Below are 23,769 nucleotides of genomic sequence, written 5' to 3'. Positions count from 1 at the left end.
ACTACAGGCATGCCTAATTTTTTCATTTTTAGATGGAGTCTCATTCTGTTGCCCAGGCTGGAGTGCAGTGGCGCCATCTCGGTTCACTGCAACCTCTGCCTCAGGGGATTCAAGCCATTCTCCTGCCTGTACCCATTAAATAGAACTAAACAGTGACTCCTCATTTTCCCTCCTCCCAGCCCCTGGTAACCTCTAGTCTACTTTCTGTCTCTATAAATTTATCTTTCCTAGGTATCTCATAAGTGGAATCATACAGTATTTGTCATTTCATATCTGGCTTATTTCACTTAGCAAAATGTATTCAAGATTCATTTATGTTATAAGTATGTATCAAAATTTCATTCCTTTTTCTGGCTAAATAATTTTCCATTGTATTTATATGGATGTATATACCACATCCATTGTATGTATATACCACATCCTTTTTGTTGTTGTTGTTTTTTGGTTGTTTTCTGGTTTTTTAACCTAAGCTCTACAGTACTTTTATGTTTATTTTTGCTGTTTTTTATTTATTTTTTTTGAGATGGAGTTTCGCTCTTGTTGCCCAGGCTGGAGTGCAATGGCGCTATCTTGGTTCACCACAACCTCCGCCTCTTGGGTTCAAGTGATTCTCCTGCCTCAGCCTCCCGGTAGCTGGGATTACAGGCATGCACCACCACGCCCGGCCAATTTTGTATTTTTAGTAGAGACGGGGTTTCTCCATGTTGGTCAGGTTGGTCTTGAACTCCCCCGACCTCAAGTGATCTGTCTGCCTTGGCATCCCAAAGTGCTGGGATTACAGGCGTGAGTCCCTGCGCCTGGCCTTTTTTTTTTTTTTTTTAAGAGATGCACTCTCACTCTGTTGCCCAGGCTGGAGTGCAGTGGCTGGATCCAGAGCTCACTGTAGCACTGACCACCTGGGCTCAAGAGATCCTCCCACCCTCAGTCTCTGGAACAGCTAGGACTACAGGCATGCCTAATTTTTTTTTAATTTTTTTTTTTTTTTTTTTTTTTTGAGACAGAGTCTTGCTCTGTCACCCAGGCTAGAGTGCAGTGGTACAATCTCAGCTCACTACAACCTCTGCCTCCTGGGTTCAAGCCATTCTCCTGCCTCAGCCTCCAAGTAGCTGAGACTACAGGTACCCGCCACCACCCTGAGCTAATTTTTTGTATTTTGAGTAGAGACAGGGTTTTACCACGTTGGCCAGACTGGTCTGGAACTCTTGACTCCAGGTGATCTGCCTACCTTGGCCTCCCAAAGTGTTGGGATTATAGGCATGAGCCACCATGCCCAGTCGCCTACCTAATTTTTAATGTTTTTTTTTAGAGACAGGGTCTCACTATGTTGTCTAGGCTGGTCTCGAACTCCTAGCCTCAAGTGATCCTCCCACGCTGACCTCCAAAAGAACTGAGATAACAGATGTGGGCCACCACACCCAGCCTATGTTATCTTTAGATCTATCTTGCAGGCAATATGCAAACTAAAGATTTGGATACATCCCTCACCATCAGTGAACCAAGGCCCTACTCAAGCCAGCACCTCGCCCAGGCCTAAGAAATAAGGAAGACATCTTGGTAGCACTACAATAAAAACAAGGAAACCAGATTCTAACATTCCCAAATAGGAATCTTTAGAAAAAACTGGATTTATTTTTTTTCTTTTTCTTTCTTTAGGATGCCATCTTGCTCTGTTGCCCAGGCTGGAGTGCAGTAGCACGATTTCAGCTCACTGCAACTTCTGCCTCCCAGGTTCAAGTGATCCTCCTGCCTTAGCCTCCCAAGTAGCTGGAACTATAGGCGCATGCCACCATGCCTGACTCATTTTTTAAATTATTATTATTTTTTTTGAGACGGAGTTTCACTCTTGTTGCCTAGGCTGGAGTGCAATGGCACAATCTTGGCTCAATGCAACCTCTGCCTCTTGGGTTCAGATGATTCTCCTGCCTCAGCCTCCTGAGTAGCTGGCATGTACCACTATGCCTGGCTAATTTTGTGTAGATATGGGGTTTTTCTCCATGTTGATCAGGCTAGTCTCAAACTCCCAACCTTAGGTGATCTGCCGGCCTCGGCCTCCCAAAGTGCTGGGATTACAGGCGTGGGCTACCATGCCGTCAATTTTTTGTATTTTTAGTAGAGATGGGGTTTCACCATGCTGGTCTCAAACTCCTGACCTCAAGTGATCCACCCACTTCAGCCTCCCAAAGTAAAGTGCTGGGATTACAGGCATGAGCCACTACACACCCAGCCTGGATTTATATTTCTGTCTTGCCGTTTCTCACTAAATTTGAACAAGTGAATGAGAGACAGAGATCTCGTTCATTGGTTTCAAATATATATATACACACACACACACACACACATATATATACACACACACACACACACACATATATTTTTTTTTTTGAGACGGAATTTTGCTCTTGTTGCCCAGGCAATGGCGTGATCTCAGCTCACTGCAGCCTCCGTCTCCCAAGTTCAAGCAATTCTCCTGCCTCAGCCTCCCGAGTAGCTGGGATTACAGGCGCACACCACTACACCCGGATAATTTGTGTATGTTTAATAGAGATGGGGTTTTGCCACGTTGGCCAGGCTGATCTTGAACTCCTAACCTCAGGTGATGCGCCTGCCTTCGCCTCCCAAAGTGCTGGGATTACAGGCGTGAGCCACCATGCCTGGCCATATAAATATATATAAAATACAAATATATATAAATTTATCCCTTAATAGTTCTATAACCTTCTGCTCAAAGCGATCTATGTTCCTAATTCATTTACATACATGTCTTTATTCCAATATATCCCATTTGCAACAATCTTATCTTTGTACTTTTGTGTAAAGGTACAGACTTATCATATGTCTGCCAAAAGTCACTGGGTCTCATAGCCCAGGCCTCAAATCCATCCACAGAGTAATCACATCTTAGAGGATAGACACTCACCATCACTGTGATGATGAACATTTCATTCTTTTGAAAGTAACTTTTGGCCGGGCGCGGTGGCTCAAGCCTGTAATCCCAGCACTTTGGGAGGCCGAGACGGGTGGATCACGAGGTCAGGAGATCGAGACCATCCTGGCTAACACGGTGAAACCCCGTCTCTACTAAAAAATACAAAAAACTAGCCGGGCGAGGTGGCGGGCGCCTGTAGTCCCAGCTACTCGGGAGGCTGAGGCAGGAGAATGGCGTGAACCCGGGAGGCGGAGCTTGCAGTGAGCCGAGATTGCGCCACTGCACTCCAGCCTGGGCGACAGAGCGAGACTCCGTCTCAAAAAAAAAAAAAAAAAAAAAAAAGAAAGTAACTTTTAAATTTGGCCTGAATCAATTCTGTTGCCTACTATTACCTATAAACACATGATGGTAAAATATGAAGGAGGGTGTAGAAATATCTCAACACCCTGGAAGCATAGGCTCTGGAATCCTGCCTTGACCACTCACTACCTCTAGGCACAACACTTAATCCCCCTGTGCTTCTATTTCTTCATCTATAACATGGGAATGATGACAGTTCCTCAAAAGATTGCTGTGAAAATTAACTATGTACAAAAGGTTCAGCACACTTTCCCTCAGTTTCTTAGAATAATCAGTTGTTATTTGTCTACTACTTCAAAACACTAACAATTGTAAGAATTCCCATTCTAGGCTGGGTGTGGTGGCTCACACCTGTAATCCCAGCACTTTGGGAGGCCAAAGCAGGCGGATCACTTGAGGTCAGGAGTTCGATACTAGCATGGCCAACATGGTGAAACCCTGTCTCTACTCAAAATACAAAAATTGGCTGGGCGTGGTGGCGTGCGCCTGTAATCCCAGCTACTGGGGTGGCTAAGGCACGAGAATCTCCTGAACCTGGGAGGTGGATGTTGCAGTGAGCCGAGATTGTGCCACTGCACTTTGACCTGGGCAACAGAATGAGACTCTGTCTCAAAAAAAAGGAATTCCCATGCCATAATACTTTTTTTTATCTTTTCTGGAGATGAGAGAGGGTCTTGCTGTGTCGCCAAGGCTAGAAGCTAGAATGTAGTGGATGCCATCATGGCTCACTGCAGTCTCGACTTCCTGGGCTCAAGCAATCTTCCTACCTCAGAGCTGGGACTACGACAAGCACACACCACCACATCCAGCTAATATTTTTAGTTTTTGTAGAGATGAGGTCTCACTATGTTGCCCAGGCTGATCTCAAACACCTGGTCTCAAGTGATCTTCCTGCCTCAGCCTCCCAAAGTGCTGGAATTACAGGTGTGAGCCACCATGCCCAGCTATCTTTAACATTTTAAATCTATTTTATGGTGTTTATCATCAGATAAAAATCTCACCAAAGTCATATATATCACCCTTAAACTATTAATCCCTTGGGAGGGGAAAACTACACATGTGCAAACAAGCGCACACGGGCACATACACAGATCTCTGATTGTGGACATGATCAATATAGTACCACTAGCCACACTAGCCAAATGATTTAAATTTTAATTAATAAAATAAAATTTAAATTAACTGCCTTAGTCATAGTAGCCACATTTTAGCCACTCAGTATGGCCAGTGGCCACCATACTGAAAAGCACAGACACAGAATTACAGACAGTTCTATCAGACAACACTGTTCTAGACTGCCAAGTTTTAAGCTTCAGTCTTACCAAATCCAAAAGGCAGGAAAAAACATGTTGATGGAAGTAAACGAAGGAAGAGGAGTCTATGAAAAAGGGAGATGAAACCAAAGAGGACCCTAGACAAAGACCTCAGCCACAGGCAGAATGGTGCCCCAACACATGACCCATGGACCCAGTAGACACTCCTGAAGGAGGGGCAACGAGGATACTGTAGAGCTTTCGGTCCTTGGACTCAGAGCGCATGCGGCTCAGCTGCTGCTTGTGACAGCGCAGGCTCCAGGGGTTATGGCTGATCTTCTCAGAACTCAAGCCACTGTTGCCATCTAGCATCTGGAAAGGGACCTCTGAGTGGCTGTGCAGCTCCACCTTCGGACTCTTTGCCTCCTGTGAGCTAAGAAGGAAGAACATACACATCACTAAGAAACTCAGGCAAGTCATCCTCTGGGGTCTCACTGCACAGGGCACAGGTCTGTCTACAACAACAGACCCACAGACCCTGCTAATGGGTTGCATGAAGGTCCCATGAGCCAATAAAAATAAGTAAATGTTACAAGTAGTGTTCTTCCTATGGCTCTTAAAACTATCTGTAAAATAACATTTTTGTCAAATGATGTGATGAAAATACCACTTCGCATCCATTAGGATGGCTACTATCAAAGAAGAAAGTGGAACGAGTGTCCAGTATGTGAAGAAACTAGAACTCTCATACACTGCTGGTAGGAATGTAAAATGATGCAGCCACCAAAAAGTTTGGTGGTTTCTCAAAAAGTTAAACACAGATTATAACTCAGCAATTCCATTCCTAGGTATACACCCAAAAGAAATGACAAGGATCCAAACAGACACTTTATATCAACATTCACAGCAGCACTACTCACAATAAACAAAAGGTAGAAACAACCAAGCATCCATCAACAGATGGATAAGCAGAATGTGGGATATACATACAATGGAATATTATTCAGCAATAAAAAGGAATTAAATTCCTATACATGCTACAACATATATGAACTTGAAAACATTTTGCTAAGTGAAATAAGCCAGACACAAAAGGATAAATATTGCATGCTTCTACTCATGTGAAGTAACTGCAAATCCATTAAGACAGAAACTAGAAAAGTGGTTGCCACAGGCTGCGGGAAGGAGGAATGGGGAGTTAGCTGCACAACAATGTGAACGTACGTAATGCTACCGAACTGCACCCAGCCGAGGAAGGAAATTTTATTTCTAAAATAAGTCAAGGCCAGGCACCATGGGTCACAACAGTAATCCCAACACTTTGGGAGGCCAAGGTGGGAGGATCACTTGAGCCTAGGTGTTCAAGACCAGCCTGGGCAACATGTCAAAACTCCATCTCTACAAAAAATTTAAAAATTAGCTGGGCATAGTGGCTTGTGCCTGTAGTTCCAGCCAGCTAGCCACTTGGGAGGCTAAGGTGGGAGGATCACCTGAGCCCAGGGGGCTGAGGATGCACTGAGCCGTGATCATGCTACTACACTCCAGCCTGGGCAACAGAGACAGACCATGTCTCAAAAATAAATATATAATAAAATAAATCAAACCACAAAGGAGTTTTTGTGAGAAAGCAACTTCAACTGAAAATACTGGAACTTTGCCAACAATTTCATTATGCCCCAACGTAAAAATCTTTGCTTGAAGTAACCAACAACACTGTTTATCATGCTGAAAGGCCAAGAAAACCACACTACTGGTGAAGCCATGTGCCCTGCAAATTACAGAGCAAGCCTGCAGCTCAGAGCAGAGGTGGAACATTACAGTAATTTCTTTTTTTTCTTTTTGAGACAGCATCTCGCTGTGACGCCCATCAACTTCAAATGCCACTCTCCTCTCCAGAACTGCAGGCCTCTCCTCTAACTGTGTGGCATGAGTTGCACAGATTCAAGCTAACACCAGGGCTGGTGTGTTCTGGAAATGATGACCCTCCCCGGCAAGGGTCAGCTGTGCAACACTGGTGAAGAGGTAGTGGCAGAGACCCCACTTCCACCTAACTGAAAGTAGAGGAGCCCACCAATGCCTCTCAGAATGATAAAACCCTTACTTTCTTCTGGTGAGAGCACTGTTGAGGCCATTCAAAGATGTCTTTTCTGTGAAACCCTTTAGGAAACAGAAAGGTGGACTTATTTGCCATGTAAACCCAAAGAAGTTCTCTGCATCTGGATGAAGCCCCCACGATAGTTGGTATCACCCTCGGTGTTGTAGCCCTGGTTCTGTGAAGAAAAAAGCCCCACCCCTGGAATGACAGTCTCTCTGCTAACAGGCCAGACAGTGGTTTGGTCAGTACAGGTAGAGCTGTCACCTTCAGAGCAGGACCTTGAACCTGGACATAGGCAGACAGTGATGTTATTCTAGGTGATGTTATTCTATAGCTTTTCACCAAATGACTCATGAAGCAACCTCTGTACCTTTGGAGGACAATAAAAAAAGCCCACTCTAGGCTGGGCGCAGTGGCTCACACCTATAATCCTCACACTTTGGGAGGCCAAGGTGGGAGGATTGCTTGAAGCCAGGAGTTTGAGACCATCCTGGGCAACAAAGTGAGACCCTATCTCTACAAAAAATTTAAAAATTAGCTGAGTGCAGTGGTGTGCACCTGTTGTCCCAGCTACTTGGGAGGCTGAAGTGAAAGGATAGGATGGCTTGAGCCCAGTATTTAAGGCTGCAGTGAGTCACTGATGGTGCCACTGCACTCTAGTCTGGGTGACAGAGCAAGACCTTGTCTCTAAAAAGAGTAGGGGGAAAAGTCACTCTGAGCGCTGCCCAGAGAGAACCATCAATTGTCAGCTACAGACTTGGGGGAAAATTCTTTGTCACCTGAATGACCAAGTTAGGTCCCACAGACATTAGTCAAGAAGCAGCCTCTTGGGGAGTGAAGGGGAAGCACTAGAAGAAGTGCTTCTGTGGACTGGAAGCCATCTGACCAAAGAATGTTTGACATTTGAAGACCCTGCTTACTAAGAAGTGGATATGAAGCTCTCTACTTGCATGAAAGATGCAGACCTGGCCAAAGAGGATCTGCTGACTGAGGACACGGGAAATGACACATAACCCACTCAGCCAGTGTCTCATGGGGTTCTGTACTCCTTGACATGGGTGTATCCTTGTTCAACAAACTGAGTGAGAAGAACTGGAGTGTCCTGGGCCTTTACAAAGCTTCAGGGGCACAGGTATGTAGCATATATTGGTGAACTGATCTGATACCACAGATGAACTATGTACTGTCACATCTAAGGAAATTCCCAATTTCAGCTTCTAAGTCAAGTCACAAAGCATCTTACTGAAACCTTTTTTTCTTGAGACAGAGTTTTTGCTCTTGTTGCCCAGGCTGGAGTGCAATGGTGTAATCTCAGCTCACTGCAACCTGGGTTCAACCCTCCTGGGTTCAAGTGGTTCAAGTGATTCTCCTGCCTCAGCCTCCCAAGTAGCTGGGATTATAGGCACACACCACCACACCTGGCTAATTTTTTGTATTTACTAGAGACGGGGTTTCACCATGTTGGTCAGGCTGGTCTCGAACTCCTGACCTCAGGTGATCCACCCGCCTCGGCCTCCCAAAGTGCTGGAATTACAGATGTGAGACACCATGCCTGGCTCATAATTCTGTTTTTTTTTTTTTTTATTTTTACAATTCTGTGGTTTTTTAGTGGATTCACAAGATTGTAAAACATCACCACCACCTAATTTTCAGAATATTTCATGACCCCAAAATCAAAACCATCATTATTAGCAGTCACTCCCTATTTCCCACTACTTCCAGCTCCTAACCACTAACAGAAAGCAACCACTAACCTACCTTTTCTCTCTATAGATTTGCCTGATGTGAACAATTTACATAAATGGCATTGTACATATGTGGTCTTTTGTGTCTGGTTTCTTTCATTTAACATAATGTTTTCATGATTCATCCATGTTGTAGCATGTACCAGCACTCCATTCCTTTTTAGGACTGAGTAACATTCCATTACATGGATGTACCATGTATTATTTATCCATTCACCAGTTGATGGACACTTGGGTTAGCCAGAAACTGGAAACAACCCTAATAGAAATAATGTTAAGAACATTTTTGTACAAATTTTGTGGGAATATATGTATTCAACTCTTTTGGGTATATACCTAAAAGAAGAATTACTGGTTTAACTTTTGGTTTTTTTTTTTTTTTTTTCTGAGATGGAGACTTGCTCTGTCGCCCAGGCTGGAGTGCAGTGGCGTGATCACGGTTCACTGCAAGCTCCGTCTCCCAGGTTCAAGTCATTTTCCTGCCTTAGCTTCCCAAGCAGCTGGGACTACAGGTGCCTGCCACCATGCCTGGCTAATTTTTTTGTATTTTTAGTAGAGATGGGGTTTCACCGTGTTAGCCAGGATGGTCTCGATCTCCTGACCTTGTGATCTGCCTGCCTTGGCCTCCGAAAGTGCTGGGATTACAGGCGTGAACCACTGTGCCCAGCCTTTTTTTTTTTTTTTTCCTAAAGAGATGGGGTCTCACCATGTTGCCCAGGCTGGTCCGGAACTCCTGGCCTCAAAGGATCCTACCGTCTCAGACTCCTGAAGCATTAGGATTACAAGTGTGAGCCATAGCACTCAGCCTGGTTTAACTTTCTGAAGAACTGCTAAATTGTTTCCCAAGTGGCTGTACCACCTTACCTTCCTACCAGCAGTGTAGGAGGGTTCCAATTTCTTCACATCCTGTCAACACTTTTATTGTCTGTCCTTTTGATTATACCCATCCTAGTGGGAGTTCATATTAATTCTTGCATGAAATTATCAAGACACATAATTTGAGGCTGGGTACAGTGGTTCACGCCTATAATCCCAGCACTTTGGGAAGCCAAGGCAGGTGAATCACCTGAGGTCAGGAGTTTGAGATCAGCCCGGCCAACATGGTGAAACAAACGTCTCCACTAAAAATACAAAAATTAGCTGGGTGTGGTGGTGCACGTCTATAATCCCAGCTACTCGGGAGGCTGAGGCAGGAGAATTGCTTGAACCCAGGAGTGAGGCAAGATGATGCCACTGTATTCCACTGCATTCCAGCCTAACAGAGCACGACTCCATCTCAAAACAAACAAAAAAAACATAATTTGAACTTACAAGAAAAATCAATTTCCAACACAATGGAAACTAAATTTTAGTTGCAGGAAAAGGGTTAATGACTGATATGATTCTCAGAGGTCTGACACAAAACCATCAGGGAACTCCTGTTTAGTTGGACTCAGAGCCCTTGGGCTTGGACATCCTGCAGGTCAGAAAGCATTTGGAGCCTCACTATGAACTAATGTATTTCAACCTTCTGTCCTGTGGCTGGCAAGGCACAACAAAAAGCCAGAGAACCTTTTGTCACCAGCACAGGTGTCCCTGATTCCAAAGGGCTGAGAGAGCTTCACTTCCTCTCTCAACCAGCTATAGCTAGACCCAGAAAGAGGCATCATTGGGGTGATATGACACAGAGAAGAGGCCACACCTGTGTGGGTATCCCAAGAACACCAGTCATCTTATCCAACCTTGACCGTGAGCCCTGCTTCCCCATGATGTGTCAGGACTCTGGAGATGTCCTGAGTGCTTGTATCAGCAGGATGAGACATGTACCTCTTACCTCTCAGAGGTCTCAAGGGACAGGCTGGCTTTTTCCTCCTTGTGGTCACTGCCACTGCCTGACCGGTGCAGGCTCCGGCGGGAGTGTTTGCGCCGAGGTTGCTCCCGTTCTGGTGTGTCATCCTGTTCCACAGTCTCGCTTTCCACATAAGGATAGGCCACTAAGTTGATGTAACCATCACTGTCCCCCTCAAAACAGACAGATACCACGCCTGTTAAAAAAAAAAAAAAAAAAGGAACTGGTAAACAAATGTAAACACAGGCTGAGTCTATGCAGCACAGACTGTCGGCACTCACTTGCCCACACAGCAAGAAGACATCAGCTGCCCTCAACCAACTACAGATCAATGTCAGAACAATGGCCAGCAGACAGCAACTTCCAGAAAATAGATGACTGTCCATGCCCAAGCTAAATCTGATGCTTACTTTTGTTCCCGTAAGACATGATAAGTCTATGTTTATTTCCCCCTCTCTTATCTGGCCCTCTCCCTTTCGATTACTGACTTTTTCTACCATTCAAAAGAACTGTGTTCTCTAGGTGACACCCACACCTGGCATGACTTAACCCTCTAGTTAACTTAAGTGCTTTATGCTGCCATTTACTGTGTGTGTCCTCCTTTAGATCTAGTTTCCTTCTGCCTGACAGTGTCAGCCAAAGGGACGTCAACACTTCTCCCTCCTCGAGGATCCAAAAAAATCTGTGTTCTGCCCACACTGAGCATCAGGCTATCCTAGCCTCACTACACAGAACTTCTAGCCCTGGCATCTCGAAGATAAAACATCTTTCTGTTTGCCATGCTGTATCTGTAATAGTTTTTTGTGCCCACTTTAATCAAACAGGTTGTTTGTAGTGTCTTCTGGACCACAGTGAGTTAAAACACAAGTAAGACTCTTCTCAAGTGTTCTTAATACAATTAAAAAATACATATATCCAGAAACTTGAGGAAGAGGTTTTGAAGGGAAAAAAAAGTAACTTGGTCTCACTTCCACATCCCACCTTTTGTCTGTCAGCTACATTTCTACTTTTACACTCCCAGATGTACACAGTTGGCTCTATAATCTGAAAATCAGTGAGAAGCATTTATGGTTTATTTTTTGTAGAGACAGTATCTCCCTATGTTTTGTCAACTTCTTTTACGTTGTAGAACAATTATTGGCTTAAAGTTCTTTATAATATTCTTCTTCTTTTTTTAAGAGACAGGGTCCCACTGAAGTGCAGTGGTGCCATCATAGCTCACTACAACCTCAAACTCCTGAACTCAAGTGATCTTCCTGCCTCAGCCTCCCACGTAGCTGGGACTATAGACACATGCCACCACACCTGGCTAATTTTTCAATTTTTTTTATAGAGATGGGATCTCGCTTTGTTGCCCAGGTTGGTCTTGAACCACTGGCCTCATGCAATCCTCCTGCCTCAGCCTTTCAAAGTGTTGAGATTATAGGCATGAGCCACCATGCTGGCCCATAATATTCTTCTGCCTTTTAAATATCTGTAGAATCTACAGTAATGATACCTCTATCATTCCTGACACTAGAAATTTGTGCTTTCTCTTTTTCCTCATCAGTCTGGCAAGAGCTTTATCAATACTACTGCTTTCCTCAAAGAATCAGTCTTTAGTTTTTACTGATTTTCTTTATTCTTGCCCATTTTTCTATTTAGTTATTTGTCTCTTATTGACTTGTACAAGTTTTCATATATATTCATATATATATATATTTTTTTTTTTTGAGATGGAGTCTCGCTCTGTCACCCAGGCTGGAATGCAGTGGTGCAATCGTGGCTCACTGCAAGCTCCGCCTCCCAGGGTCACGCCATTCTCCTGCCTCAGCCTCCCAAGTAGCTGGGACTACAGGTGCCCGCCACCACGCCCTGCTAATTTTTTGTATTTTTAGTAGAGATGGGGTTTCACCGTGTTAGCCAGGATGGTCTTGATCTCCTGACCTCATGATCCACCCACCTCAGCCTCCAAAAGTGCTGGGATTACAGGCGTGAGCCTTCATATATATATTCTTATAGAAATGAAATCTTTGTCAGTACAGAAAAGCAAATATCTCTATCCATTTTCTTTAAAGGTATATCTTGATGAATATAAGCTTTTTATTTTACATATGTATCACTCTCTCCTTTTATAATTTGCTCTTTCCTTTTCGTCTTGCAGGGCCACATAATGCTGTACTAAAAACCTCTAATGTGTTTGTCAGACAAGCAAATAACACTGAGCACCCTAACATACCCCTGGCTGACACAGATCATCATACCTGGTCAGGGGAGAAATGGCAGTTGGATAGAGCAGAAGATGCCTTTACCAAGAGTAAGTAAGATTTGGTAATTAAATAAGTCATGCAATCTATTAGTAAAAAAAATTTTTTTTGGTCCTGACCTTTTTTGACCTTGTCACTCATACCTAGTTTGAATGAAGTTAGGAAAATGAAAAGCAATGGTCTTTTAATTCATCTGACATAAACCCTAATTTCCTTGGCATTTGTAAGACTGATTGAAATAGAGACAGGTTACATTTGGATAGAGGTTTTATTATTGTTTTGAGTTATACTTTTTATTTACTTTTAAAATTGTGGGCAGGGCGTGATGGCTCACGCCTGTAATCCCAGCACTTTGAGAGGCCGAGGCGAGTGGATCACCTGAGGTCAGGAGTTCGACACCAGCCTGGCCGACATGTCAAAACCCTGTCTCTACTAAAAATACAACAATTATCCAGGCATGGCGGTGTGCACCTGTAATCCCAGCTACTCAGGAGGCTGAGGCAGGAGAATCGCTTGAAGCCGGGAGGCAGAGGTTGCAGTGAGCCAAGATCACGCCACTGCACTCCAGCCTGGGCAACAGAGCAACACTCCATCTCAAAAAAAATAAAATAAAATTGTGGTGTTTGGGCCAGGCACAGTGGCTCGCACTATAATTCCAGCACTTTGGGAGGTCAAGGCAGGAGGACTGCTTGAGCACAGGAGCTCATTTGCCATTTAATTCTTTTTTTTTTTTTTGGTAGAGACAAGACTTGCTATGCTGACCAGTCCCAGTCTGGTCTCAAACTCCTGGCCTCAAACAATCCTCTTGCCTTAGCTTCCCAAAGTGCTAGGATTACTGGTGTGAGCCACCATGCCCAGCCACTTAATCATTTTTAAATGTACAATTCAGTGGGCATTAAGTACATTGACAATATTGAATAACCACCACCATTATCTATTTCCAAAAAGTTTTTTATGACCTCAAACAAAAACGCTGTACCCATTAAGCAGTAACTCCCCATTTTCCCTTCCTCCTAGCCCTAGTAACCAAATCTACTTTCTATCTCTACAGATTTGCCTATTATGCATATTTCATATAAGTGAAATCATACAATTTTTGTTCTTTTGTGTCTGGCCTAGTTCACTTAGCATAGTGTTGGCAAGGTTCATCTGTGTCACAGCATGTATCAGAACTTCATTCTTTTTTATGGCTGAATAGTATTCCATTGTAAGTATATATCACATCTGTTATGTGTTATCTATATTGATGGACACTTGGGTTGTTTTCACCTTTTAGCTATTATGAATGATGCTGCTGTGAACACTGGCTTACAACAATCCATTTGAATCCCTGTTTTTTTTCTTTTCTTTTTTTGAGACAGAATCTTGCTCTGTCACCCAGGCTGGAATGCAGTGGTGCGACCTTAGCTCACTGCAATCTCTGCCTCCCAAGGTGATTCTCCTGCCTCAGCTTCCTGAGGAGCTGGGATTACAGGCGCCTGCCACCACACCCGGCTAATTTTTGTATTTTTTAGTAGAGACAGAGTTTTGCCATGTTGGCCAGGCTGGACTTGAACTCCTGACCTCAGGTGATCTGCCCCCCTCCCAAAGTACTAGGATTACAGGCGTGAGACACTGTGCCTGGCCACAGTCCCTGTTTTCAATTCTTTTGGATATATATGTAGAAGTGGAATTGCTGGATCATATGGTTTCTGTGTTCACCTTTGGGAGGAACTGCCAAACTGTTTTCCACAGTGGCTACAACACTTTATATTTTCATCAGCAATGTTCCCATTTCTCCACATCCTTGCCAACAGTTATTTCCCTTTTTTCTTTAAACTATTATAGCCATACTAGGTAAAATAAGATACCTAGTATGAAGTGGTATCTGATTTTGGTTTTGATTTGCATTTCTTAATGACTAATCATGTTGATGTGCTACTGACCATCTGTATGTCTTCTGTGGAAAAATCTCTATTCAAGTCCTTTGTGCAGTTTTGAAACTGTGTGATTTTTATTGCTTTCAAAACAAAATCAGAAGAATACTAAATTTAGAAAAATAAATATTCTAAGGTTGCTAAATAAGAACAAAGCCAGAAATAAACACACTGCTTTCTCCAAGTGGCTAGGAAACTTTAACAGTCCCAAACACTTTATAAATGTAGATTCAGCCACCTATCCATCCACACTCAAAACACCAAAGGCCAAACATTCTGCCACAAATATGCCAAAGCCAGAAATAAAACTAGGCCCTGTCAGTTCATGGAGTCCTTCTGATGCTAAGGAAAAAATCCCTTAAAAGGTAAATGAGCCCTGCTTCCAGATAAATGTTCTCTAAATTACACCATCAGAATTGGGATATGACAAGTTAGAACTTCAAGGTGCCTCCCAGGGAAGGGGTGGCAGTCTCTAGCACTGGTTCAGTATTTCCTCACACCTTCCTCCTCTCAAACTGAGTAACAAGTATCTTTAAAGGCCATAACATGGGAGGATGCTTGAGGCCAGGAGTTTGAGGCTGCAGTGAGCCATGACTGCACCACTGTACTCCGGCCTGGGCGACACAGCAAGACCCTGCCCCAAAATAAAAATAAAAAAATGAAAGCCACAGTAAATTCTTAGGATCTACTTTATTTTCTTTGCTTAGGTTACACTGTCACTAGGAAAGAATTAATATGCTAGCTCAAAAGTACAATTCAATTAAACTAAAATTAATCCCTTCTTTCTAAGTCAAATGAAGCCCAATTTAGTCAAAGAAAATAGAAGCATAGGCCGGGCGAGGTGGCTCATGCCTGTAACCCCAGCACTTTGGGAGGCTGAGATGGGCGGATCACGAGGTCAGATCGAGACCATCCTGGCTAACATGGTGAAACCCCGTCTCTACTAAAAATACAAAAAATTAGCCAGGCGTGGTGGTGGCACCTGTAGTCCCAGCTACTCAGAAGCCTGAGGCAGGAGAATGGCATGAACCCAGGACATAGAGCTTGCAGTGAGCCAAGATTGCGCCACAGAACTCCAGCCTGGGCAACAGAGCAAGACTCCATCTCAAAAAAAAAAAAAAAGAAAGAAAATAGAAGCATAGCGGAAGATATTATTAGTCAAATCAATCTATTTCAGGGCCGGGCGTGGTAGCTCACATCTGTAATTCCAGCACTTTGGGAGGCCAAGGCAGGCAGATCACTTGAGCCTAGGAGTTTGAGACCAGCCTGGGCAACACGGTGAGACTCTGTCTCTACAATATACCAAAAAAAAAAAAAAAAAAAAAAAAAAAAAAGGTCAGAGCACACCTGTGGTCCCAGCTACTCCAGAGGCTGAGGGCTGAGGTGGAAGAATCACTTGAGCCCAGGAGGTCAAGGCTATGGTGAGTTAAGATCGTGCCACTGCATTCCAGTCTCAGCGACAGAGTGAGACTCTGTCTCAAAATAGTATATAAATAAATAAATTGGACTAAAATTTTATATGAAAAAAAATACAGTCCAGCCACGGTGGCTCAAGCCTGTAATCCAGGCACTTTGGGAGGACAAGGCAAGTGGGTCACTTGAGGTCAGGAGTTCGAGACCAACCTGACCAACATGGTGAAACCCCATCTCTACTAAAAATACAAAAATTAGCCAGGAATGGTGGCAGGCGCCTGTAAGCCCCAGCTACTCGGAAGGCTGAGGTAGGAGAACCACTTGAACCCGGGAGGCAGAGGCTGCAGTGAGCCGAGATCATACCACTACACTCTAGCCTAGGCAATGAAGCAAAACCCTGTCTCAAAACAAAACAAAAAACAAACAAAAACAAAATACACACACACACACACACACACACACACACACACACACACACACATCTTGCAGCTGGGAGCTCACACCTGTGATCCCAGCTACTCGGTAGGCCGAGGTATCATGCCTGAGGCTACATGGGAGGATCACTTGAGACCAGGAGTTCAAGACCAGCCCAGGAAACATAGCGAGATCCGATCTCTTAAATCTCAGCACTGTGAAAGAAAGGCCAAGGTGGGAGAATTTCTTGAGGCTAGAAGTTCAAAACCGGCCTGGATAACAAAACAAGACCCTGTCACTACAAAAAAGTTTAAAAATTACCCAGGTAGCCGGGCGCGGTGGCTCAAGCCTGTAATCCCAGCACTTTGGGAGGCTGAGACAGGCGGATCACGAGGTCAGGAGATCGAGACCATCCTGGCTAACACGGTGAAATCCCGTCTCTACTAAAAAAAATACAAAAAACTAGCCGGGCGAGGTGGCGGGCGCCTGTAGTCCCAGCTACTCAGGAGGCTGAGGCAGGAGAATGGCGTAAACCTGGGAGGCGGAGCTTGCAGTGAGCTGAGATCCGGCCACTGCACTCCAGCCTGGGCTACAGAGTGAGACTCCGTCTCAAAAATAAAAAAAAAAATTACCCAGGTATAGTGGCGTGCCTGTAGTCCCATCTACTCGGGGCTGAGGTGGGAGGATCACTTGAGTCATAGTTTCTTTCTTTTTTTTTTTTTTTTTTTTTTGAGACAAGAGTTTTACTCTTGTTGCCCAGGCTGGATGGAATGCAATGGTGTGGTCTCGGCTCACTGCAACCTCTGCCTCCCGGGTTCAAGTGATTCTTCTGCCTCAGCCTCTCAAGTAACTGGGATTACGGGCACTTGCCAGCACACCCAGCTAAATTTTGGATTTTTAGTAGAGACGGGGTTTCACCATGTTGGCCAGGTTGGTCTCGAACTCCTGACCTCAGGTGATCCGCTTGCCTCGGCTTCCCAAAGTGCTAGGATCACAGGCATGAGCCACCATGCCCGGCCAAGCCATGGTTTTGAGGCTGCAGTGAGGTATGATTGCACCGCTGCACAATGCCACAATTATTACTGTGTTGTAATGTCTAATGATGCGTGTAATACCTAATGGTGTGTGCTGAATGGTATTACTGTGTTGTCTGCCTAATGGTGACTTCTATTCCCATCATTCCTTCCATATTTATTAATTAAATTAGAATTCTGGCCAGGCGCGGTGGCTCACGCCTGTAATCCCAGCACTTTGGGAGGCCGAGGCTGGTGCATCACGAGGTCAGGAGATCAAGACCATCCTGGCTAACACAGTGAAACCCTGCCTCTACTAAAAATACAAAAAATTAGCCGGGCATGGTGGTGGGAGTCTGTAGTCCCAGCTACAAGCCGGAGAATGGCATGAACCCGGGAGGCAAGCTTGCAGTGAGCTGAGATCGCACCACTGCACTCCAACCTGGACAACAGAGCGAGATTCTGTCTCCAAAAAAAAAAAAAAAAGAAAGAAATTAGAATTCTATAAGGAAGAATTGTCCCTTTGTATCCATGTATCTATCAGTATAGACTTGTGGATATTTTGTTGTTTAAATTCTTCTAGATTGGGCCCCTCAACTCCTTTAAAGTTAGCTCTTTGTACTTCTGACATCATTTTTGACCACTTCTTTACTGTCTGTCACCATAAGATGTTCTAGGCTTGTCTTATAATTTTCCTGCCCCAACTCAGGAACCAACCATTTCACCAAGGAGCTCTGTTTCTTTTTATTGTAAGAATGGTATTTAGAAAACTCAGGATTTGGTTGCTAGATGTACTGATTGCTACTGAAGTACCACTGCTTTTAGGCCCTTTCAGCACACGGAGCTAGGAAATATATGTATGATAATAGCCCACACACATACACACATCTAATTACTGCTATCAGCACAGGTGTTTAAGCTCAATTAAGTTAAGAAAAAGTGTCAATAATATTTCATATCTTCGCAGGTTTAAAAACAAATTTTCATTTATTTGGTAAGACCAGCTGTAATCATCAACTATTAGTGCTTGCAGTACTAAATGTGAAGTTCAAGGCTTCTGGACATTTATGCAAATAAGCTTTGCCTCATTCTTTTATCAAGTATTTACTGACCATCTACTAGATGCCAGGGCCCGAGCTCATTAGTATAAAAGACAAAAAAAAAAAAATCCATGCCTTCAAGGAGCTTCCATACTAATGTGAAAAACAAACATATAGACAAAAATACAGATTGTGATAAGTCCTATGAAGAAACTAAGTAAGGCTCTATAATCGAAAATATGGTTTCCAGAGCAGAATATAATTAATATAGGATATCAGGGAAGAAGTGTCTGGGGAGACCTGATAAACTAAAGGTTGGAGGAGCAGGTGTGGATAAGGGTACTAGAAAGAACATTCCAAGCATAAGTAAAAGCCCTGAGGTTAATTAAAATAAAAATAAAATTTAAAAAGCTTGGGATATTCTAAAAACTGGTTCACTTCTTTCTGCCCATTAAGAAACAACCCAGGCCAGGCACGGTGGCTCACGCCTATAATCCCAACACTTTAGGAGGCCGAGGCAGGTAGGTCACCTGAGTTGAATTCGAGACCAGCCTGGCCAACATGGCGAAACCCCGTCTCTACTAAAAATACAAAAATTAGCCAGACATGGTGGTGCATGACTGTAATCCCAGCATTTTGGGAGGCCAAAGCAGGCAAATCACCTAAGGTCAGGAGTTCATGACCAGCCTGCCCAACATAGTAAAACGCTGTCTCTACTAAAAATACAAAATTTAGCTAGGCTTAGTGGCGCATGCCTGTAATCCCAGCTACTTAGGAGGCTGAGGCAGAAGAATCGCTTGAACCCAGAAGTGGAGATTGCAGTGAGCTGAGATCGCACTACTGCACTCCAGCCTGGGTGACAGAGCAAGACTCTTACTCAAAAAAAAAAAAAAAGAAAGAAACAACCCAATACAACATGGTCAAAAGACTTGAACAGACATTTCTTTAAGAAGGTATGCCAATAGTCAATAACAAAAAAATGCTCTGCATCATTCATTAGACATTAGGGAAAAGTAAATCAAAGCCACAGATACCACACACACCCACTAGGATGGCTACAAAAAGAAAAGAAAAGTAGTGTTGGTAAGGATGTGGAGAAATGGGGACCCTTGTACGCTGTTGGTAAGATGGCAAAGTGGTGCAGCCACTGTGGGAAACAGTTTGGCAGTTCCTCCGAAAGGTAAACAAAGAACTTCCACATGATCTGACAATTCCACTCCTACGTATATACCCAAAAGAATTAAAAGCAGTGACTCAAATGGACACTTGTAAGACAATGTTCACAGCAGCATTATTCACAATAGCCAAAAGGTGGAACAATCTAGGTGTCCATCAACAGATGAATGAATAAACAAAGTGTGGTATACACTTACAATGAAATATTATTCAGCTATAAAAAAGAATGAAGTGGGCCAGGCACGGTGGCTCACGCTTGTAATCCCAGCACTTTGGGAGGCCAAGGCGGGCAGATCACAAGGTCAGGAGATGGAGACCATCCTGGCTAACACGGTGAAGCCCCGTCTCTACTAAAAATACAAAAAATTAGCCGGGCGTGGTGGTGGCACCTGTAGTCCCAGCTACTGGGGAGGCTGAGGCAGGAGAATGGCATGAACCCGGGAGACATAGCTTGCAGTGAGCCAAGATCGTACCACTGCACTCCAGCCTGGGCGATAGAGCTAGACTCTGTCTCAAAAAAAAAAAAAAAAAATGAATGAAGTGTGTTTTTGTTTTTTGAGACAGAGTCTCACTCTGTTGCCCAGGCTAGAGTGCAGTGGCACAATCTTGGCTCACTGTAACCTCCACCTCCTGGGTTCAAGATACTCTCCTGCCTCAGCCTTCCAAGTAGCTGGGATTACAGGCACACATCACCACACCCGGCTAATTTTTGTATTTTTTGTTGAAACAGGGTTTTGCCATGTTGGTCAGGCTGGTCTCGAACCCTTGATCTCAAGTGATCCGCCTGCCTTGGCCTCCCAAAGTGCTAGGACTGGCCAGGTGTGGTGGCTCATGCCTGTAATCCCAACACCAGGAGTTGGAGGTTGCAGTGAGCCAAGATCGCGCCACTGCACTCCAGCCTGGCAACAGAGCAGGACTGTCTCAAAAAAAAAAAAAAAAAAGTGCTAGGATTACAGATGCGAGCCACTGCGCCTGGCCAAGAATGAAGTTTTAATACACACTATGACATGAACGAACCTTGTAAACATTAAGCTAAGTGAACCAAGCCAGACACAAAAGGTCAAAAATTGTAACGATTTCACTTTTTTTTTTTTGAGACGGAGTCTCGCTCTGTCGCCCAGGCTGGAGTGCAGTGGCACGATCTCGGCTCACTGCAAGCTCCGCCTCCCGGGTTCACGCCATTCTCCTGCCTCAGCGTCCTGAGTAGCTGGGACTACAGGCGCCCGCCACCGCGGCCGGCTAATTTTTTGTATTTTTAGTAGAGACGGGGTTTCACCATGGTCTCGATCTCCTGACCTTGTGATCCACCCGCCTCGGCCTCCCAAAGTGCTGGGATTACAGGCGTGAGCCACCGCACCCGGCACGATTTCACTTTTATGAAATATCTACAATAGGTAAATCTGTAGAGGCAAAGTAAACAAGAGGTTACCAGGGGATCAGACGATGGAAGAATGGGGAGTTATTATTTAATACATACAGAGCTTACTTCAAATGATGAAAAATTCAGGCAATGGAGAATGGCTATACAACATTGTGAATGTGCTTAATGCCACTAAATTATACACTTTAAAATGGCAAATGTTATGTTAGGTACATTTTACCAAAAATTTTTTTAAAAAGTTAAGGAAACAAAAAGTTAATTCTATGGCACTGGTTTTTCTAAATTGAAACTCTCCTAAAGGACGGTGTTAACCTAACTGAAATCATACAACTTCAAGTTACAAAGCAGAACGTAAAAAAAAAAACTTACACACAATGAGCAATCATAAAAATTTATAAACACTGACAAAGATCAGATTTTAAAATACAGTTAGTTAATTCTGGTATAGTTAATATTCATGAGGTTCTTTTCTATAAAGTTTACTTATATTTTAAAATAAATTATTTTTCCTTCAAATATCAGGATTTCCAGGCCCCAGAAAGTCCCTGCATTTCTTACCAACAATTCTTTGCCCCAGCACATACAGACACAGGCTCCACACAGCCCCACTGCCAGCCATCCAACCACTTTAACCTGGGAAGTACCCATTCCTTCTCTGAGATGAGAGAAATGTTCCCTCTTCTCTCCTAGACTAGTGTCGCAGCAATTGGGAAAACTCATTGACAACAGCATGCTCTTTTCCACCAATGGAACTTAATGCTATGACTTTTTCTCAGCTTCACCTATTAATAAATTCAATTTTCAAGATCTGAAGACCTTGCTGATGCTTTCAGCCTAATTTTACCTAATAAAGTGACTTAGTGCTTTGAAAAAAAAGACCTACAATGATATAACATGGCAAACAAACCAAGAACAACTGTGGCAAGGGGTCTATAAGCCCAAGGCTGCTGCTTTCATTAAACTGGCCAGTGACTGACCTTTGTATTCAGGGGTGAACTCCTTCATTTCGGGAGGGAGGGACTCGTAGAAGCGCTGTTCCCGAGAGATGAGGGGCTTGCACACAGTGTGATCGTCGTAGCGCATCATGCTGCTGTGTCCGCCTACTTGGTGGATGAAGGGCTCCAGGAGGACTCCCCGGTCTCCAGCCCGACTTGCATTCTTGCCATACTGCCCCACTTCCATGGTTTGACAAACACACATTGCGTTGGGGGCCAGTTGCACACTGAGGGCAGAGGATGCAGCACATGGGCCACAAAAGGAAAGCTAGGTAGAAGGTCCTGGCCAGCTGAAAGCCAATGGTCAGATTCTATTCGGCTTATGATTCTGTCCTACAGAAAAGAAGAGAGGAAGAAGGAATCAAAACACTGAGCGAGTCACAATTTCCCTGGAGCTCCATGAGTGAGAGCAGGGACTCTGTTTTGTTCTCTGCTATGTGTATCCCCAGCATGTACAATACTACGTGGCACATTAAAGGCAGTTGGTTAAATTTTTGCTGAATGATGCAACCTTGGCCTCTTCCATCTATCTTGTACACAGAAGCCCACATTCTCTGCCTTTCCTAGTTCTCACCTCCCTTCTGAGTTATCTAAAGGATTTTATTTTAGAGCTACAGCACATTACAACCATCAGGAAAGCAACTATCCCGGTTTATTTCACACCCAAAGATGAGATCAGAAAAAAAACAGAAGGCAAAGGGAATTTGTTCTGTTCAGACTCCTTAGGATACCCAGTACTGGTAACGGTCTCTCCTTCACTCAGAGGAAGGGTTTCTGTCTGAGGAATTAGGTCACATGAGATTCCCAAATTCTCCACTGAAGGTGCCAAGGACCAAGCAGGAAGCCATTCCTTGCTGAGCTGTAGGACAGTGGTCCCCAACTTTTTTGGCAGCAGGAACCAGTTTCATGGAAGACAATTTTTCCATGGACCAGCTGTGGGGGCGACGGTTTCAGGATGATTAAGGCACATTACATTTATTGTACACTGTATTTCTATTATTATTACATTGTAATATATAATGAAATAATTATACAACTCACCATAATGTAGAATCCTTGGGAGCTCTAAGATTGTTTTCCTGCAACTGAACGGTCCCATCTTGAGGTGATAGAAGACAATGACAGATCATCAGGCATTAGATTCTCATAAGGAGCACTCAACCTAGATCCCTCACATGTGCAGTCCACAATAGGGTTCATGCTCCTATGAGAATCTAATGCCACTGCTGATCTGACAGGAGGCAGAGCTCCGGCGGTAATGCAAGCAAGGGGAGCAGCTGTAAATACGGATGAAGCTTTGCTTGCTTGCTCACCCACCACTCACCTCCTACTGTGAGGCCCAGTTCCTAACAGGCCATGGACCAGTACCCAGGGACCCCTGCTATAGGATCATTAAGGTTTTGCTTTTCCCAAAGGAATTCAGGCTTCAGATTTCTTCTACTTTAAATCTATGATTGTCAATTTATGACCATTCCCTTTCTGTCTGACTCCATACCAACCAGTGGGACAAGGAAGAAGCTCCCTGTACTCAAACTCCCTCTTTATAATGTCAATTTTCTCTCAAAAAATTTAAAGTAGTTGGCAAATTTCTTAACACTGAGTGCATTTTTAAATTAGGAATGTAGTCAGCAAGACTACATCAGAAAGATTAACAGAGAAAAAAAAAAGTATTAGGGTAGAGCAGGAATATGGTCCCATATGTAAGAGACAAACCATTGGGGTTTTTTTGTTGTTGTTGTTTTTCCTGGACCTTGTAATTATGGACAAAATGGGGTACAAAAATACCACTGCTGAGCTGTGATCGCACTACTGCACTCCAGCCTGCATGACAGAGCAAGACCCTTTCTCAAAAAGAGAAAGAAAAAACTACTGCAAAACTGCAAAATCTTAACCCAAAGCTGCCCAGGCAGCTAGCTACGTTTTATTTCACTGCTATCACCAAAATAAATTATTCTGTACTCCCAGTCC

The 23,769-nt window shown here is 43.9% G+C and overlaps 1 protein-coding gene across 10 annotated transcripts in view; it reads right to left on the bottom strand.

Moving 5' to 3' along the window:
- Positions 1 to 23,769, bottom strand: part of IP6K1 (inositol hexakisphosphate kinase 1) — a 73,688-nt gene that overhangs the window by 4,981 nt on the left and 44,938 nt on the right. For 8 of the 10 annotated variants that reach the window (XM_073010167.1, XM_073010165.1, XM_073010168.1 and 5 more), the window contains 3 exons: positions 21,784 to 22,134; positions 10,193 to 10,403; positions 4,791 to 4,972 (listed from right to left, as the gene is read on the bottom strand). In XM_073010167.1, coding sequence (XP_072866268.1) covers positions 4,791 to 4,972; positions 10,193 to 10,403; positions 21,784 to 22,006 — 616 coding nt within the window. In that variant the 5' untranslated portion in view covers positions 22,007 to 22,134. Of the gene's footprint in view, positions 1 to 4,790; positions 4,973 to 10,192; positions 10,404 to 21,783; positions 22,135 to 22,842; positions 22,901 to 23,769 lie in introns of all 10 variants that reach the window. The other 2 variants (XM_038003912.2, XM_073010166.1) reach the window with 1 other exon arrangement.

The sequence above is a fragment of the Chlorocebus sabaeus genome, chromosome 22, assembly GCF_047675955.1.
Source record: "Chlorocebus sabaeus isolate Y175 chromosome 22, mChlSab1.0.hap1, whole genome shotgun sequence".
In the NCBI taxonomy this organism is placed as follows: Eukaryota; Metazoa; Chordata; class Mammalia; order Primates; family Cercopithecidae; genus Chlorocebus; species Chlorocebus sabaeus.
Note: the sequence above shows the minus strand (reverse complement) of the source record. Positions and strands in the feature narration are given on the sequence as shown.